This window comes from Platalea leucorodia (assembly GCF_965183815.1).
Source record: "Platalea leucorodia genome assembly, chromosome: W".
Lineage (NCBI taxonomy): Eukaryota > Metazoa > Chordata > Aves > Pelecaniformes > Threskiornithidae > Platalea > Platalea leucorodia.
The window spans coordinates 31,860,719-31,879,077 of NC_138859.1; the positions used below are offsets into that span (position 1 = coordinate 31,860,719).

Genomic DNA, 18,359 nt, shown 5'->3' on the forward strand with positions numbered 1-18,359 from the left:
AGAACACCCTGTCTTTTATTTAAAAATTGAAAAATAAAAAGGTGAGGCTGCAGCTCAGGACCAGTGACCAAACTGCCCACTAGAGTTCATCTTCCACAGCAAAAAGGAGGTGGGAGAAAAAAAAAGGGGGAAGGCCCACAAGACTACTTTTTTTCTTTCCTTTTTTTTTTTTTCTCTCTCCTCTTTAAAGTAACAGCTTTAAAGGAGGCTGGAGGCAGAAATCAAACCAACAGGCAGTCCTCCAGCTCCAGCTTCCAAAAAAAAAGGCACAGTTTGTCTTTGACAGAGTTATAAAAGCCCATAGAGCTTAAAAAAAAAAAACAAGGAAGGAGGCCCTGGTGCAGATGGGAAATGATTAATTAGTTTTCCTACAAAGAAAATAAAATAAGCTGCAAGATGCAGAAAACCACATTTAGGCTCTATTACATTTACAAATACATACATAAATATATTACATACAACAGCAACTCAAAGAGGAAGCAGGTGAGTCACACAGAGGATGGCTGGCTGGCTGCAGTTCTCCCCATGCAGACATTTGGCTGAGCAGTTACTTCTTCTCCTAATAATTCCAGGAATGGGCTTCAGCTTTTTTTCTTTTTCTCTTTTCTTTTGTTTTATTCTCCTCCTCTCCTTTCATTCTCTCCCCCCTCCCCAGTTTCAGATTTAGTTTGTCCAGTATGGAGAAGTGCCATAGGCAGTTTTGGTAGTCTGAGACTTTTGCTGCATGGTGCTGGGTTGGTTGCGTTGGCCAGATCCACCCTAGAAATCAGAAAGAAGGAAGGAGACATGGGCATCAGTGCTCCCAGGAATATGAGCCCATCTGAACATCACCAGAAGAGCTGCTGCCCCCAGGGACAGCCCTGACATCCACCAACATAGCAATGCCCCTCCCTGAACAGATCTGTTTCTGCTCTGCAATATCTCCATGTCTCACAATCTGGGACAAACGGCCACAGAGACACCAAGCAGGAGTGCGGGGACACACCATACCACCCCCACCCCACCCCCAAGACAGGTTCAAGCACAAGGAAGGAGAGGAGCAAGACTAGGGACAGCAAAGGAGCTCTCTCAAGGTGAACAAAGGCAGTGCACCAGCCAAGGATGTCACACATTCAGAGACAGAAGTCATTTCCTATTTCTGGACTCTAAGGCAGAACACTGTTTTTTCAGGGAACATTTATAGTGAGGAAAGGAAATGCATGGGCTGGTGAAACCAAATCAGAAATCAGAGCCAACATGCAACCTGCAAGGGGATGCTTGACTTCCCCCCCCCCCCCCCCCCCCCCGAGTTATAGTACAAGTGCTCACATCCTGCTCTCCTGCCACAGCCAGGGGACAGCAGCACCTATTTCAGCTTCGCACCTCACAGCCCATCTCTCCACACCCCACATCAGGATGGCCTCTTCACAGAATAACAGGCTGGCAGGGACCTCTCAAGGTAACTTGTCCAACCCCTCTGCTCAAGCAGGGTCACCTAGAGCCAGTTGGCCAGGACCATGTCCAGATAGCTCCAAGGATGGAGACTCCGCAACCTCCCTGGGCAACCTGTGCCAGTGCTTGGTCACTGTGCCAGTAAAAAAGTGTTTCCTGATGTTCAGAGGGAACCTCCTATATTTCAGTTTGTGCCCGTTGCCTCTGGTCCTGTCACTGGGCACCACTGAGAAGAGCCTGACTCCATCCCCTTTACACTCTCCCTTCAGGTATTTATATACATTGATAAGATGCCCCTTGAACCTTCTCTTCTCCAAGCTGAACAGTCCCAGATCTCTCAGCCTTTCCTCATAAGAGAGATGATCCAGTCCCTTCATCATCCTTGTGGCCCTTTGTTGGACTCTCCAGTACATCCATGTGTCTCTCGTACTAGGGAGCCCAGAACTGGACACAGGACTCCATGTGTGGTCTCACCAGTGCTGAGTAGAGGGGAAGGATCACCTCCCTCGACCTGCTGGCAACACTCCGCCTAATGCAGCCCAGGATACCATTGGTGGTCTTTGCAGCAAGGGCACACTGTTGGCTCATGTTCAACTTGGTGTCCACCAGGACCCCCAGGGCCTTTTCTGCCAAGCTGCTTTGGCCTCCAGTATATACTGGTGCGTGGTGTTGTTCCTCCCCAGGGGCAGGACTTTGCACTTCCCCTTGCCAAATTTCATGAGGTTCCCTCCCCAAGCTGGTCAACGGCATCGAGTCTGTCAGTCTGCAATCATTGTCAAGGCCCTTTCCCACTGAGCAAAGCAAAAAACCAGAAGGAAGCAAAAACCCCCAAGACCCTGCTGGGATGTGGGTGGGAGCAATCTGCCGACACACTGCAGAGGCAGAAGGGGCTGACTCACCTGCCCATCTTGCTGAAGATGGTGATGCAGCATCTGGGAATGAGGCTGCTGATGCGCAGGCAGGATATGGAGAAATGGGGCTGGAGCATAACCTGGGGCAGCACCAGGGTTCAGGGGCCCAGTCGATCCAAGAGCAGAGGGCATGCTGAAAGGAGGCGGCGTGCCAGCGTGGAACCCCTGCTTGTCAAACGTCTGCATGGGAGGTGAGGGGGACAGTGTCAGATTGGTGTGAACAGCCCCACGGTGACCAGACAAGAGTGGCCCAAACACACATCACCTGAACCTTTCACCAACCCTGCAAGCAAGCCAAGTCACATCGAATACCTGCGAGCACTTCAGCAGATAAGTTTCAGCTCCTGTTCTCACCCATATTTCTGTACTAATGCCTCCGACATTTTATTTTTATTTCCACGGCTACTGTGTTCCATTTTTCCCTGACCTTTTTTTACTCAGTGGGACATGGGATGGCAGCAGCTGCCTGAAATCAGTCCTTCACACATTGCAGGGACTCAGCCTGGAATTACTTGACCTACCCAGGGCAGCCCAACAAAAACGCAAGAAGAACTTGCAATAAGATTTTCCTCCCCGTGGCCAAAGCTTGACCCTCTAACACTAAGTGTGTAGCTAAGAGCTGGCTTCCTACCTGTAAGCATGGATCACAGCCAGACACCGATTCTCCCAGCTGAGGGTGCAAGGAGGAGAAAACAGGAGCTGGACGTAAGCCCACTGCACACCACAGCTTGTCAAAGTGCTTTCTGCTTTCCCTGGGAAGCTGTACGCTGAGCAATGGTCACAGAAGAGCGTGGGACAGGGACCCTCGGGTGTTAGGGGTGGGCACTACTGACTGGTGTCTCTGGTGAAAAGCAAATAGCCTCTCAACTCACCTGCTTTGGGGGCTATTTTGACTAAAAACATTAGCACCATCACATTTCATTTACACCCAAGACACAGCTTGCATGGGGCAGCATAGAGTGCTGCACCTATGCCAGCAGCTGCCATCAGGAGCTGACATGGCAGAAACAGTGGGACAGAGGGCAGGACTCCACTCCAACAGCAAACAGCCAGCATAAGAAATGCCATGGCCTGCCAACCCTGAGACCAACCGGGCCTGGAAACAGGAGGGGAGCCATTGGCCTGGCCTCAGGTCATGAGGGATGAGGTTCCAGCATTGCTCACCTGAGTCTTGTTATAGACTGAGCCACTGATATCAGGCACACCTGTGTTACTTGAGGTCACAGAAACACCTGGAAAACAAAAAAAGCCACCGACAATGAGAAAGTCAACCACCACCCAGCATGAACCCCATGCTTTGCTCCTGGCACCTCCGGCGGCCTCGGTGGATGCACCTTCATCCGCAGCCACTGCACCACACACCCTGCTGCTGCTGGCCAGCCCGGTGGGGTTCTCCATGCTCTCAGACCCACGGCACCCCACACGGGAACAGAAGAAAGGGCTCGGTTCCTTGCTCCTGCTGCAAAGCAGGAAACCAGCCCACTGGGATAAATCACCCACGTCCATGACCCAGAGGTTACCACTTGAATTCAAATGCACTTCACCAGGCAGCAGCTGGCTGCACTGAACACTCATTTAAGCTCATGAAATGCCAGCTTTCCCTTAGGATTAGGGATGCATTTGGCTCTATTGCAGCATTTAAGAGCTTTCCAGTAGTGCGCTGAGTGATGAGACTCAGCATCTGCTACACATTTGAGCCCTTGTCCTTTCACATCCTGCAGAAGGGTGAGGTCTGCAATGCTCCTCTGCCCTGAGAGAATTAATATCACTGTTTCAGGCTGGCTTCCACCTGGACCAGCTGGTGCCACAACAGGCTCAGAAACACTCACTTACCAGCGAGGTAACTCTCAAACCAGCCACTTATTCACAGTTTTATAAAGACCGGCTCTAATCATTTCACTTGGATCAGAATAAAACCAGCAGTTCCTTTGGCCAGTGAATCAGAGGACTGGGCTCAGAGGGTTTGCACTGCTCTAAGGTTGTACCCTTCTTAGGACATTGCTCCTTTTTGGATTGCTCCTCCACAGAGAGCGTGATCAGCTCTTGGCTGAAGACAGTCCAGTTGGTGTTTCCAACGCACAGCAAATGCTTGGTGTTTGCTTAAGCCCAAGGATGAACTAGTTAGTGCTAAGCAGTTCAGTATATATTTCTCAGGTCTAACCAGCATGTGCAGAATAAAGCTTTCATATAAGCTGTATAAATTCTTCAGCCTTTACAGTCACAAAGGAAATATTTCCAGGCATGAAACAATGCAATGAGTTACAGGGTATACAGACAGCAGCTGAAACAACAGCCCAGAGATGCGTGAACTGCCCTGCTTGCCCCTAATGCATGGCTATCTCGGGTGCCTACCAAGAAATTAAAAATCTAGTCATCATTTGGCAGAGGACCATTTCAGCAGCAACATCCAACTGCTTAGGCTTCAAAAACACAGCACTGCTGCAGGACAACTATTCTTCAGCAAAGAAAACTTTGGCAGAGGAAACAGCTCACCATTTCTCCCCTGTATAATTGTGGACAAAGCTGTGCATCAGCCACACAAATCCTTATGCAAAGTTCAGCCATGAGGTTTAGAAGGAACACTTGGGCCATTAAAAAAGCATTTTATATACGGGAGATGGAGAAACAGCTTGGATCGTGACCCTGTTTAGAGCTGGCTGCTCTGTTGACTGCACAGCACTGGCAATACTGGGAGTTTGCCCTACTAAATCCCATTCAAGAGCAACCTCAAGCCTCATGTGTTACCTTTCCCAGGTCCAGTGCCAGCAGATTTGTTTTGTGCTTGAGATGATCCACTGTAGCCTCCTTTGCTGTAATCTCCAGCTGCCGTTCCCTGCGTTAAGTCATCATAGCCTGCCAGTGTGTACAAGACAAGGTGTTACAGTGTGCAAGCAGCTCTGCAGATGCTCACGTGAAAAGCGCAGTGGTAAGCATACCTGCTCCATAGCCGTGCGGCCCATAGCCACTCGCTTGCTGGAAAGGAGTCGACGCTGCGTTCAGGTTGACTCCATGCTGTTTAGCAGATGCTGGAGGTACCTGGACAAAGGAAGGGAACAAAAGCCACTGTTAATTGGGGAATGGCATGCAAAACGCAAGCTCCCTCTGCCATCTAGTGGGGAAGGCACCTCCACCTCACATGGGAAATTTAATCTGGAGTTGGGAGCACTGGGATGGCATGGGACATGGCACTCGCGCTTCCAGCAGTAACTTGCTGTAGTGGATTTGTGCAAGCCCCAAGTTTTCTGCTAGAGCCGCCCCTCTGATTGCAGTGCAACCCTGTCTCAGAACAGGCTGCGTATTTCTTTTATACACTGAATGTAAACAGCAAATTCTTACCCACAAACCCAAGAAGGAGCAACCACAGTGCTCTCCCTCCAGAATCAAATGAAACATCAATTCCTGCCTGAGGCTGTTTCATAAAACACTGTCCTACAGGGTCCTAAAATAGACTCATCTACCCTTCTGCCTGGAGCATTACTTCTTCCCAAAAAACCTTCTTCCTCCTGAGAATACCAGCACTGCTCTCTGACTTAAAGGGGTCTCCTCCATCTTCAAAAGGATTTCCTAGGCACTCTGAGCTCGCTGACTCAGCTTTGGGTCTCCTCTTGACTCTCCATAGACTAGTAAGGGCTTTCAGGAACACTGAGTCCATGAGCTGCAGCTGTCTGCTATTTACAGTAACCTGCACAGGAGTCCATGAATTCTGGCCTTTTAAATTTCCTGTTTTCTTAGGGAAGGGATTGCAGCTATTTTCTCATGCTTGCACTTTTTTGGAGCTCCCTTGCAGACTGGGAAAGATGACTCTACTCCATTCTCATGAGACCCCGCCTGAGTACTGGATCCAGCTCTGAGGTCCCCAGTACAAGAAAGACATGGACCTGTTAGAGCAGGTCAAGAGGAGGGCCACAAAAATGATCTGAGGACTGGAACATCTCTCCTATGAAGAAAGGCTGAGAGAGTTGGGGTTGTTCAGCCTGGAGAAGAGAAGGCTCCAGGGAGACCTTATTGCAGCCTTTCAATACTTAAAGGGGACTCAATAAGAAAGATGGAGGAAAAACTTTTTACCAGGCCCTGTAGTGACAGGACAAAGGGCAATGGTTTTAAACTGAAAGAGAATAGGTTTAGGTTGGATGTTAGATTTAAGTTATAGATGCCCCATCATTGGAAGTGTTCAAGGTCAGGTTGGATGCGGCTTTGAGCAGCCTGATCTAGTGAAAGATGTCCCTGCCCATGACAGGGGGGTTGGACTAGATGATCTTTGGAGATCCCTTCCAACCCAAACCATTCTACAATTCCAAGATGTAGAAGGTTTGGGCTGGAGAGAGCAAAACCAGAGAGGCATGAAGGGAGGGTTACAGTTCAGGCTGTCACACTTACAAACATGGTTGGCCCATACTGGAACGCACTGGGTACACCGGGCACACCAGCGTAATAAGGTAACCCAGTGTAGCTGTACCCCGGGGGCAGGGTTGGGTTGAGGAAGGGCTGCTGAGTTGTATGGTGAGTCTGCGTCTGATTCTGCTGTGGCTGAGCGAGCGTGGTAGCAGGAGCAGGGGAGGCAGAATCCCCACGGCCAAATTTTGTTACGTCACCTGCAAAAGAAAGAACTGATCAGAAAAGCTATCATCAAAGCTATTCTGAAAGTGGAGGACTCAAAGGACTCAAATCCTCTGAATACAAGTAGATAACTACAGAAGAGAGCACATCCTACACTTGAAAGCCTGCAGTTGTTCATGGGAAGTGCTCTCCCAGTCTCTGCTCCTGATGGCCACAGAGACATTGCCTGTTCGTGGCACAGAACTCCATGCCATGGCTAATCCATTGATAAAATGGAGATACCAATACTTATCTCACACAGTCTGAGCAGATTCATTACTATCAGATCATTGCAATAAAACATGCTAAAAGCAGAAGTATGGTAAATAGCGAAAGAGCAAATGGTTGTTGGGTTAAAGTGTGACTCTCCTGGAGGTTAAACTGATTAGCTAAGCTTCATGGGCTGAAAGCAAGTTAGGATTTACAGGCAGTGATGGGCATATTTTTGTCATTGTCTGTTTATTTGTCAAGCATGACTAGTTAGATGTCCAGTTCCTCACACCACCAAAGTTCTGGAGACAGTAGATGAAGGCCAGGAAAGCAAGGCTTGCATAGTGTGCCACCTTATTGAAGAAGTAGGAAGGGAAATTCGGTTATTAACCCAAAAGCAGCCTCCCGAGAGAAGTGATTACAAAGCAGAAAATTCCTGAACACTTGCATTTTCTGGCAGCTTACAGAGCAGCATGTTCATGTGTTTTTTAGGGAGGCGACATACATCAATCACATCTATCTCATTCCCAACCAGTATTCCTTTTTGTTGGTTACCAAGAAGTATGACAACACTTAATACCATCGTTATAGGAATTATAACACCTATGGCTACAGCTTTAAGCTGTAATCAGATGGCAGTGGATGAAAACCACTGGCTGAAAATCCAGGATGGCATTAATATCATCTTTGCACAATGATAACTGAAGAGCAAGAGCAGGAATGAGGAAGGGCTTCTTAGACCACATGCTTTTGGGAACAAAGTCCATTAGATTTGGGGAGGGTGAGGGAGAGCCTGCTAGATGCAGCTCCTGCTGGGAACATACAAGTGCTAAAACAGCAGTAACAAAGTATGGGGAGCTGCTGAGGGGGGTCTAATCCAGTGCCAAAAAAGGAAAGCAAGCCAGTTGAATTTCGAGAAGAATGATTAAGCTATGGAATATTTTTCAAGCACCTGTATGTGCTTGGGAAGGGCACTAGATGACACTGCCGTTTACATTCGTAACAATTTTGCACTTATTCTCAAAAGCTATCCAACTTAGTCCCAGAAGTCATCACATACGAATTACTGACCAAAACCATGAAGAAACATCAATGTCAGGGTTGAGAGGGAGATGCTCGCTTTTGTTTGGCTAGTTTGGACTGATGGGTTTAACTGTTTACAGAAGGGAAAAACAATTGCTCTTTCAGCAACGGCAGGATGACCTGCATTTAGAAACCAGCACATCTCACTTACCATCCTTGTCTTTAAATAGCACTCACCTGAGTATGGGTTGCTAGCAAGGCTCCCATCTCTGCCCGTCAAGGTTGCAGGAGCAGGGAATGTAATTCCGTAGTAATCCTTGGAAAGAGACAACATTGTTTATTAATAGTTGAAACCATAACAGAGCTGGACAGCTCTTATGAACCCCATATTATACGCATAAGAAAATTTAAAAAGGAAGAACTAAAGGAAGTTTGGGCAGAAGCTGACCTTATCGCTTACAGCGGAGCTGGATCCTCAACTTCAAAATAAACCTACTTTATAGACATTTTTAAGACTGTATACAAATACTTCATCTCTTAATAGTAAGTTAAAGGCAACAACTAAATGCTTTTCCCTCCCAACCCTCAGCTCTGAGCTGTCATCTTCCAGCAAGACTGCACCTGGAAGAGCAACAGACCATCAGGGGCCAAAGACCTGGGGTCAGGCCAGGACCGTAATCGCAACATGTATATAGTCTAAAGGTTTTACTCTTGTACCATGCCCTGTTTTCTAAAAGTGGAAACATCAGCTAGGAAAACAGCACAAATAAATATTTAAAAAAAAAAAAAAAAGAGAGAGAAAAAGAGTTATTACCAGATGACTGGAAAATTTATTTAAACTACGTTACAGGAGACCTCAGATCGGTAGTCTCCAAAGTGAGGTGCGCAAGACAATCCATTGAGGTGCACAAAGAAAATGTTTTTGGTACCATTAATAAATAAATTTTAAAAATAGTGTTTGTTTAACCGTTCTCTCATCCTTTTTTAATTTTTATTTTTGTGTATGTTTTATAACATACATATTACTACAGTAGTATATGTATATAATTTAGAAATAAAAATATATCGGGGGCGAGCGCTCACACATTTTCTTACTGATGTAAAAAAACATGTGTGATCAAAAAAGGTGGGGTCCACTGCCTTAGATCATTCTTCTAGGTCCTTTACAGGAAGGTAAGACAGTCCTCACCCTAGAAAGCTCGCACTCAGAGATGACAGGACATGCCTGCAAAACCAAAGCAGCATTTTGTCTTCAGTTTAGGAGAAAAAGAGAAAAGTTTGCCCTTCCCTCTCTGGGCGAACTCCACATGTGGGGCTGGTACTCTACTACGCATGTTTCCTCCTAATTCTCATGGTTTACTCCTCACCACCTCCAATCCATCAAGAGTTAATACTTTAACCACTAACGTATCCATTTCCACACATTCTCCAACACTGGAAAAACATCCTCCTTCATACCCCTCTCTGTAAATTCCCCAGCACCTCAAATGCTTTCTCTGAGTTGACAGCACCTTCCACCTTGCTGCATTTCTGTGCATCACCCCCGTTTCCTACACCCAATCCTCCATCACCAAACATGAAATAATCCAGCAAAGATTTAGTATTGCAGGTGCTTTCTGTAACTTGAAACGGTGCCATATTTCATCATCCTTTCCTTCCCAGGTAATTCCACCTTATCAACTCTGGCATGAATCACTTAAAACACAACCAAATTCACATTAAAAGTCTTAGCAGGTTACTCAAAAGCAGCGCTCCCGTCTCCTTCCAAGGAAAATGCCACAAAAAGCAGATTTGGAGAAGAGATCTGAACAGGATTCGGTGGATATGAACTGGAACTGACACACTAGCATTTTCCCCTATATAAACTGGATAAAATATAACCAAATCCACATGAGAACAGGGTCTAAGGATTGCAATTATTCCCACTGCCTCTCAGGTGGGGGAAAACCACATCAGCACTGCATATCCCTATCCCACACACCTGTGCATAAACACATTCAAAACAAAAAATCATTAGAAAATATGAGTGCAACTTCATGCCCACCCACAGGAAAACATCAGAAGAGATACTCTGCTCTTCAAACAACACAGGTATTTCCTGACCTACAGAAGGCATGCAGGAGAAGGTGCCTAAAGTCAAAACTGAAATATCAGGAATAGACTCAAAAAGCAAGACAGAAAAGGACTGAAAAATGATAAGTGATCTGACGTAATAGATTTAAGCTCCACCAAGCAGCTCACTAGGTACCACGCACACCAGCTAAGGCATTTGTAAGATCTCTGCTACACAGGCAGCCTGCAACAGGCTAACAGAAAAGACAGCATATCCCAGTGTAATACACACACAAAAAAATAATAATCACAGTGATAACTTACAGCAACAACATGCACATTAATTAATTGAGTTAAATTAAAAAAGAACCCCCTCTCAAACCTCAGGAGAAACCCCCGTTCTCACTGTATCAGCAACCACCGGTACCTCTCGCTGCTAGAAGCTACCCAGGAAGCAGTGACGACTTGCACTTGGGACTCTGACCACTTTCGCTTTCTAGATGTAAGCGGACGGGCACATCAAAGACAAATATTCCCACCCGCTCCTGCCTCCCAAATACCTAATGTTGCCTAATTTCTACAATAAATTCAACACACAATCAAAAAACCCAAAATCTAGAAATCACAATTATTGCATGAATAGTTGATGAAAAATCCTTTGTGACATTTATGCATTTATTTCTAAATATCAACACACTGAGGACAAATAAATCGGGGGGCAGGGAGGATGACAGATGACCCCAAAAATATTCTGTAAGATATTTGCAGAGAGAGGAAAAACTCTTCCACCAGCAAAGCTGCAGGTGCCATAGAGAAAGGAAGGGGGGAGGGGAAAGACTGACAAACTAAAATATTTGTGTAAGAGACTGGAATGTCAAACCATTGTCTCAAAGCTTGCTTGTGTATGCTTGCCTGATAAGACATGGTGGAAATGCAAAACCCTGCGACACTGCGGCTTGCGGGGAAACTTATGCAAACTTGCTGAAGCAGCAGACCATTCTTTTGCTTATCAGGCACCATCAAAGCAAGATACCAACCATCATCTGGGCTGAGCCAGCTGCCCGCCAAGAATATACATTGTTACCTGCCAATGGTCACGTATAGGCGAGACCTAAAGCACATGAACAATGCGTGGGGCATATATGCATGTACCGGACTGTGGACACGTGCCATATATAAAAGACCATGGAAACAAACCATAGTGTGCACCCACCACCGAAGAACTGAAGACAGGACCAACGGGACGCCACTGGATCCATGGTGGTGATTATCCTTTGCTTATCTTTCCAAATGCTTGCTTAGTTTCCTCCTAATATTTCCTGCCTTTCCTATCGCTCCATTCTTCTGCTTTTATCCAATAAAAATGGCCTGATAGGTGGCATTTGACCTCGTTTGTGTCTTAATCTCACTCTTGGGATCATTACAAACCTTCCCCGAGCCCAAAATCGGATCGGGACTTTACAATTTGTTAATAAGAAATAAAGGAAAACATACATTAACTCATATATACAAATAATATCAGAGCACAAAATAAGAAAAATAGATGTTGGTAGGCAGAGAAACTTGAAAATAAAAACCAAGAAAGACAACTCACAAAGTAGATGAAAAGGAAACCCTGAAATGCATCCCCAGCACAGCTGCCCCAAAAGCCTCTGCCACCGCACTTTCACATCCCCCACAGAACCCTAATGGCACAGGAGCCGGGCTCCCCACACACCCCGACACCAGCCCTGGGAAAGAACCAGTTCCAGTTCGCTAGGGCAGGGCCACCTTCTGCTCACACTTTGACAAGCACAACAAAATCCTTCAGGAGAAAGTAAACGGAAAGCAAAACTGAAAATGAAAACAGGGAAATTCTGTCTAGATGATGACGATGATGAAAGGAAAGCCACGGCACCACATAAAGCCGGCCACCCGGCAGCACCCCAAGCACAGTGCCCACCTGCACCACCACCAAGCCTCACCAGGCTCCTGCCCAACACCACCCACGCAGCACCCACAGCTCCACCATGGCTGCGCCAGCAACCCTGCAGCCCCGTCTGTGGCATGGCGCCCTGGCGCTCCTGCTCCTCCTGACAGCTCTTGCCACTGCCCTTGCCTGCCACCACCTGCGTCCCCACGATGCCACCTTCCCCTGGGACAGCCTCCAGCTCCTCCAGGCCATGGCTCCCAGCCCGCCACAGCCCTGCCACCACCAGCATGTGCCCTTCCCCTTCCCTGATACCCTCCTCCACACCAACCACCCACAGCAAGCCGCTGCCACTGCCCTTCGCATCCTCCAGCACCTCTTTGCCACCCTCAGCAGCCCGAGCACCCCCCACCGCTGGGATGCCCAGGCACGCCACCACCTCCTCAACAACCTCCAGCATTACAAAGAAGACCTGGAGCAATGCATGCCAGCCGATGGAATGTTCTTCAAAGGCCAAGGGCCCCGCAACCTGCTGCTCAACATCAACAAATACTTCAGGCACATCCACGACTTCCTTCACATCCACAACCACAGCGCCTGCGCCTGGGACCACGTCCGCCTCGAAGCTCGCATCTGCTTCCAACACGTGGACACGCTCATGCAGCAAATAAAGAGCCGAGCTGCTCCTGCCCTCCACCAAACCTACCCGCACCAAGCATCCATACCCAGCCAACGCTGGCGGTCACAGATCAAGTGGAGCCAGCAACAGCAGCCGGGGCTGGGATTGCTCAGCACTGCTCACACCTCTTCCAGCCAGGAGCCTGCGCTGACAGGGAAATGGGCATGACCGTGGCGAGGCTGGGGCCAGGCTGCAGCACAGCCTGCATACCCGCACCACGGCCACACCTTTGCTGGAAAGGAAGGAGAAGGAAAATGCTGTGCTGCATGCTCATGGACAGCCACAAGGCGATGGGGAGAGGGATAGTATTTATTACCTACAACATTATCTAGCCCATCCAGACTGCAACCTCCCCTGATGGAGGGGAAGGTCCCCATGGACACTGTGGGGTCTCTCATGCCAATGACTATTTATCAGAGATCTCTATTTATTTATTTATTTTGCTGGACATTCATTTCTATATTTATATATTTATTTATTTATTCACTTGTTGAAAATAAAGACTTTTGCAAACAAAAAATAAGAAAAAAGAAAAGAGGTTGTCATCATGCATATACCTGACAGGCAAAGACAGGGTCTCTGGGGGCAGGCAGGGATGAGCCTCCCTCCTGCAGCCCGTCCCACCGATGCCTCCTGCCCCAGTCAAAGGCTCCGGACAGCAGGCCACTCTCGGGGACCCACCATGGTCCTTCAAGCCCACAGGCATCTCCTGCTGATGCCAGACCCTCAAAGCACACACTCACCCAGATGATGTAATGCCTGCCCTGCCCACTCCTCCTCTCCCACCACCCACCCTCTCCCTTCTCAACCCTCTCCCACTGCCAAGACATGAAAGCCACCTCCAAACCACCACCCCATCACAACCAACCATTCAGCAATGCCACAGCACTGCTTGGGACCAAGCAGGGTGGCATGGACAAGGTGCACCTCAAAGAGGCAAGGAGGGGACCCACCAAGGCCTGCGGAGATTTGAACAAGGAATAGCACCCCAGTGCTACCAACCCCACCCAAGAAACACCAAAAAGCCACAAAAAACACAGGAGATGCCCAGGACTGCTCATTGCTCTCCTACAACCACCAGAACTGGCCCAGGATGCTCCTGCCTGTGCTCACACACCAGTGGCCATGGGGACCTGCCTCACTACATAGAGCACATCGGCCTAGGCCTTCTTCACCCAACACATCCTTAGCAAACAAAAAGATACATTCCTCAAACACCACCACCCAACATGGTCCAAACCAACCAGCACAGCATTCCCCATGAAGGAAACTGCCCACGTACCATCAGCACCAGCTGGAGCAAAATAGACCACTGAAAAAGAATTTAAAAAATGGAAAGAAATGATGTGCGAGCAGTGATTAAAAAAAAAAAAAAAAAAAAGAGAGAGAGAGAGAGAGAGAGAAACTGAGAAGTTCCAGTAGTACGAGGGCATAACATAACACAGCATTTCTCCAGACAAACACTGGAAATTGGAAAAATGCAATTGTTTGTGGAGGACCTTTTCCTCTGCGCTCCACAATGAGACAGTGGTCACAAAAAATTCCTCAACTGGCAAAACCAGCAAAAATCACCCCATATAAAAATATTTCTCGCTGCGTCTCCTTCATTGTTCAATAAGCAACAGCTTAGAAAAGACTTCTTATCCCCCATCATGATGAGGTTCAAACCAAGGAAAGGGAAGCAAAGAGATTGTAGAAGCTTCATCAATAAACACTCAGTGCTCAAGTGTTTAGACCCATAGCCACCTCCTCAAAGGACATCGGGACTTAGAGATAGCTCCTGAGATTCCTGAGACATATATAATTTTACAAATCTTCCAAAATGTAAAAAGAAATGATGTATTCATATGAAAACAAAGATGACAAACATACCGAAAGTAAAAACCCCACAACCAACATTGAAGCATTACATAAGAAAAAGAGACTTGGGCAGGAAGGGAAATTCAGCGGAACACAATAGACATGAGAGCCACTGTGGGAGGGAAAGGAGAAACCACAAAAAAAAAAAAAAAAAACCACATCAGCAGCACAACTACCCCATGTGTTGCTACCCCTGCACTTTCAAATCCCCCACTCAACCACTAGAGCCAACGTCCCCCCAAAACCGCCTCCCCCCAACACACCACCAGCAAAGCACCACCATCGCCCTCCCCACGCACGGCCACCCCATCACCGCGCTTCCCAAAAAACAGAAAGCTTGCCAATGCCTCTTGTCTCAGAAGCACAGGAACGAGCCTTTGGGCTGGGGGGAAGCCACCTCCACCTACTCCACCTACTCCAAGCCACCTACTCCAAGCCCTGCTCCAAACAGGGCTCTGCAGATCCCGTGCCCACTCTTCTCTTTGGCATCTCTCCAAGGAGGCACTTTACTGAACCTCTTTGGAAAACCTCTGCCAGGGTTTAGCCATCGTCATCAGAATCATCTTTTCAGCCCTTGTCTCCTCAACATTTTCCACCTTCCATCCCGCTTTAGACCGACTCATGATCAGCTCTGGAGTCCTCAGTAGAACAACCTGTTGGAGCGGGTCCAGAGGAGGGCCACAAAAATGATCAGAGGGCTGGAACACCTCTCCTATGAGGAAAGGCTGAGAGAGCTGGGGTTGTCCAGCCTGGAGAAGAGAAGGCTGCAGGGAGACCTTATTGTGGCCTTTCAGTACTTAAAGGGGGCCTATAAGAAAGATGGGGACAGACTTTTTATAAGGGCCTGTAGCAATAGGACAAGGGGTAATGGTTTTGAACTACAAGAAGGTAAATTCAGACTAGATACAAGGAAGACTTTTTTTTACCATGAGGGTGGTGAAACACTGGATGGAACAGGATGCCCAGAGAGGTGGTAGATGCCCCATCCCTGGAAACATTCAAGGACAGGCTGGATGGGGCTCTGAGCACCCTGATCCGGTTGAAGATGTCCCTGCTCATTGCTGGGGGGTTGGACCAGATGACCTTCAGAGGTCCCTCCCAACCCAAACCATTCGATGATTCTACAAAGGAGAGGCATGGCAGAGATCACTTTGATTAGGCTGAGTTCCACCACTCTTGTCGTGAAAAATGCCTGAAGTGGCAACTCTCTCGTTGCGCTGCTGGAAAACACCTTGCAGCACCAACTATTCTAGAGCAACACAGACAAGGTATGAATCCTTATATTTTCTCTTGTTCAGCCTTACTCTTGGTCTTAATGGACAGGTTAAGAAATTTTTTTCTTCATGTGCTTTACTGTATGTATTTTTGATTGAGTATTGCCCAGTGATTTTTTTTCTCTCCATTTGCTGTCACTACATGTAAATAACATCAATAATTATCAGCTCCTGTCCCCTCAGAACCAAACCTCCCCACCAGGAGGCATGCTCTGCTCCAGCCCCTGCATGGGCCTGTGGTACAGCTACATGGAAAAAAAGCACTCCTGCCCAGAGAGCAACAGAAAAATTCAGTGAACACATGGGAAGTGCAGGCTGATAAAAGTTGAACAGCACTCCTAGAAAACATTTTGTCTTCTGCCAACATAACCATGTGTATTGGGTTTGTGTGGCAAAGTTTTGGTAGCAGGGGGGCTACAGGGGTGGCTTCTGTGAGAAGCTGCCAGAAGCTTCCCCTGTGTTCAATAGAGCCAATGCCAGCCGGCTCCAAGACAGACCCGCCGCTGGCCAAGGCTGAGCCTATCAGCAACGGTGGTAGCGCCTCTGGGATAACATATTTAAGAAGGGGGGGGGAACTGAACAACAGCAATTGTAACAGAAGAGAGGAGTGAGAAGATGTGAGAGAACCCTGCAGACACCAAGGTCAATGAAGAAGCAGGGGGAGGAGGTGCTCCAGGTGCCAGAGCAAAGATTCCCCTGCAGCCCATGGTAAAGACCATGGTGAAGCAGGCTGTCCCCCTGCAGCCCATGGAGGTCCACGGTGGAGCAGATATCCACCTGCAGCCTGTGGAGGACCCCACTCCAGAGCAGGTGGATGTGCCCGAAGGAGGCTGTGACCCCGTGGGAAGCCCACGCTGGAGCAGGCTCCTGGCAGGACCCGTGGAGACAGAGGAGCCCACACTGGAGCAGGTTTGCTGGCAGGACTTGTGACCCTGTGGGGGACCCATGCTGGAGCAGTCTGTTCCTGAAGGACTGCATCCTATGGAAGGGGCCCACACTGGAGCAGTTCATGAAGAACAGCAGCCCGTGGAAAGGACCCACGTTGGAGAAGTTCGTGGAGAACTGTCTCCTGTGGGAGGGACCCCACGCTGGAGCAGGGGAAGAGTGTGAGGAGTCCTCCCCCTGAGGGGGAAGGAGCAGCAGAGACAACATGTGATGAACTGACTGCAACCCCCATTCCCCGTCCCCCCGCGCCACTGGGGGGGGGGGAAGGAGGTGGAGAAAATCAGGAGTAAAGTTAAGCCTGGGAAAAAGGGAGGGGTGGGGGGAAGGTGTTTTTAAGATTTGATTTTATTTCTCATTATCCTACTCTGATTTGATTGGTAATAAATTAAACTAGTTTCCCCACATTGAGTCTGTTTTGCCCGTGACGGTAATTGGTGAATGATCTCTCCCTGTCCTTATCTCAACCCATGAGCGTTTTGTTATTTTTTTTTTTCTCTCCCCTGTCCAGCTGAGGAGGGGAGTGATAGAGCAGCTTTGGTGGCACCTGGCATCCAGTCAGAGTCAACCCACCACACCATGTCTCTCCTGGCCCCAGAACTGCAAATATTTTGTCATTTTGCCGCTCTGAAAATAATCCGATTCATTTCTGTTGACAATTCTTCCAAGGATCATGCCTTCATCGGGTAGTTAAAATCTTCATTAATGCACTCAACTTTTTAATTCAGGATGTGCAGCTGGACAGGGTTTTGTCTGGGACATCCCTGTACTCACCTTTGACTATCTGACTCTGGCTGTCTCCAGACTCCACATGGAAGACCTGGTACTGATTTGGACCTTTAATTATGGCATTCATTCAGCGATACTTCTTTTCCAGACCACTGCTCATTGCTCCATTTCTGCCTCTATGGATACACTGCATCACTTAATCTTGTGACTTTTCTCAGTTACATACTACCAAACTTTCTCTGCAAGATCCTTATCCTAGTTTTCTGAAAACAAAATTCTTTACCTCTCTGCAATCTAGGCTGAGGCTCTTTGTGGATCTGTCTGGGACCTCAGCATCTCTTACATGCCATTTACATTCTGGATCCAGGTAAGAAAGAAAACTTCATACACTCTCCCTCCTGCAGCTCACCTGCATTTGTTGCCATGATACATATGGAAAGACCTCCACCTATGAGCACCTCCAAAACCTGTCAGATGCACCTACTGGCTGCCAATTTGTGTACTTGCTGTTCAACCCTACCTCTTGGTAAAAGAAAACGTTCACGCTCAGATTTCAACTAGATTTGACAAGATGTCATACTGTTGCTACAACAATTAAAAACTTCTCCACTCAAAAGCACAGAGCACACTTGCTTCTATTTACAGAATTTGCAGATTGACAAATGCACGATGCAACAGTTGCTCTATATCAATTTACACTACCTAGAGAAACTGTGGATATTTAAAAAACCAGAATATAGAAC

At 47.8% G+C, this 18,359-nt stretch overlaps 2 protein-coding genes across 4 annotated transcripts in view; one reads left to right on the forward strand and one right to left on the reverse strand.

Moving 5' to 3' along the window:
- Positions 1–551: 551 nt before the first annotated feature.
- Positions 552–18,359, reverse strand: part of LOC309601791 (ubiquitin-associated protein 2-like) — a 75,239-nt gene continuing 57,431 nt past the window's right edge. For 2 of the 3 annotated variants that reach the window (XM_082334916.1, XM_082334915.1), the window contains exons 22-28: positions 8,409–8,487; positions 6,720–6,934; positions 5,279–5,378; positions 5,088–5,195; positions 3,507–3,574; positions 2,331–2,522; positions 552–759 (exon numbers count right to left, since the gene is read on the reverse strand). In XM_082334916.1, coding sequence (XP_082191042.1) covers positions 664–759; positions 2,331–2,522; positions 3,507–3,574; positions 5,088–5,195; positions 5,279–5,378; positions 6,720–6,934; positions 8,409–8,487 — 858 coding nt within the window. In that variant the 3' untranslated portion in view covers positions 552–663. Of the gene's footprint in view, positions 760–2,330; positions 2,523–3,030; positions 3,184–3,506; positions 3,575–5,087; positions 5,196–5,278; positions 5,379–6,719; positions 6,935–8,408; positions 8,488–18,359 lie in introns of those variants that run through there. The other variant, XM_082334917.1, reaches the window with a different exon arrangement.
- LOC309601688 (interferon-like) lies at positions 12,233–12,979 on the forward strand (the record flags this gene model as incomplete). The annotated part of the gene is made up of 1 exon (XM_082334855.1): positions 12,233–12,979. The coding sequence occupies one exon, from the start codon at positions 12,233–12,235 to the stop codon at positions 12,977–12,979; it is 747 nt and encodes a 248-aa protein (XP_082190981.1).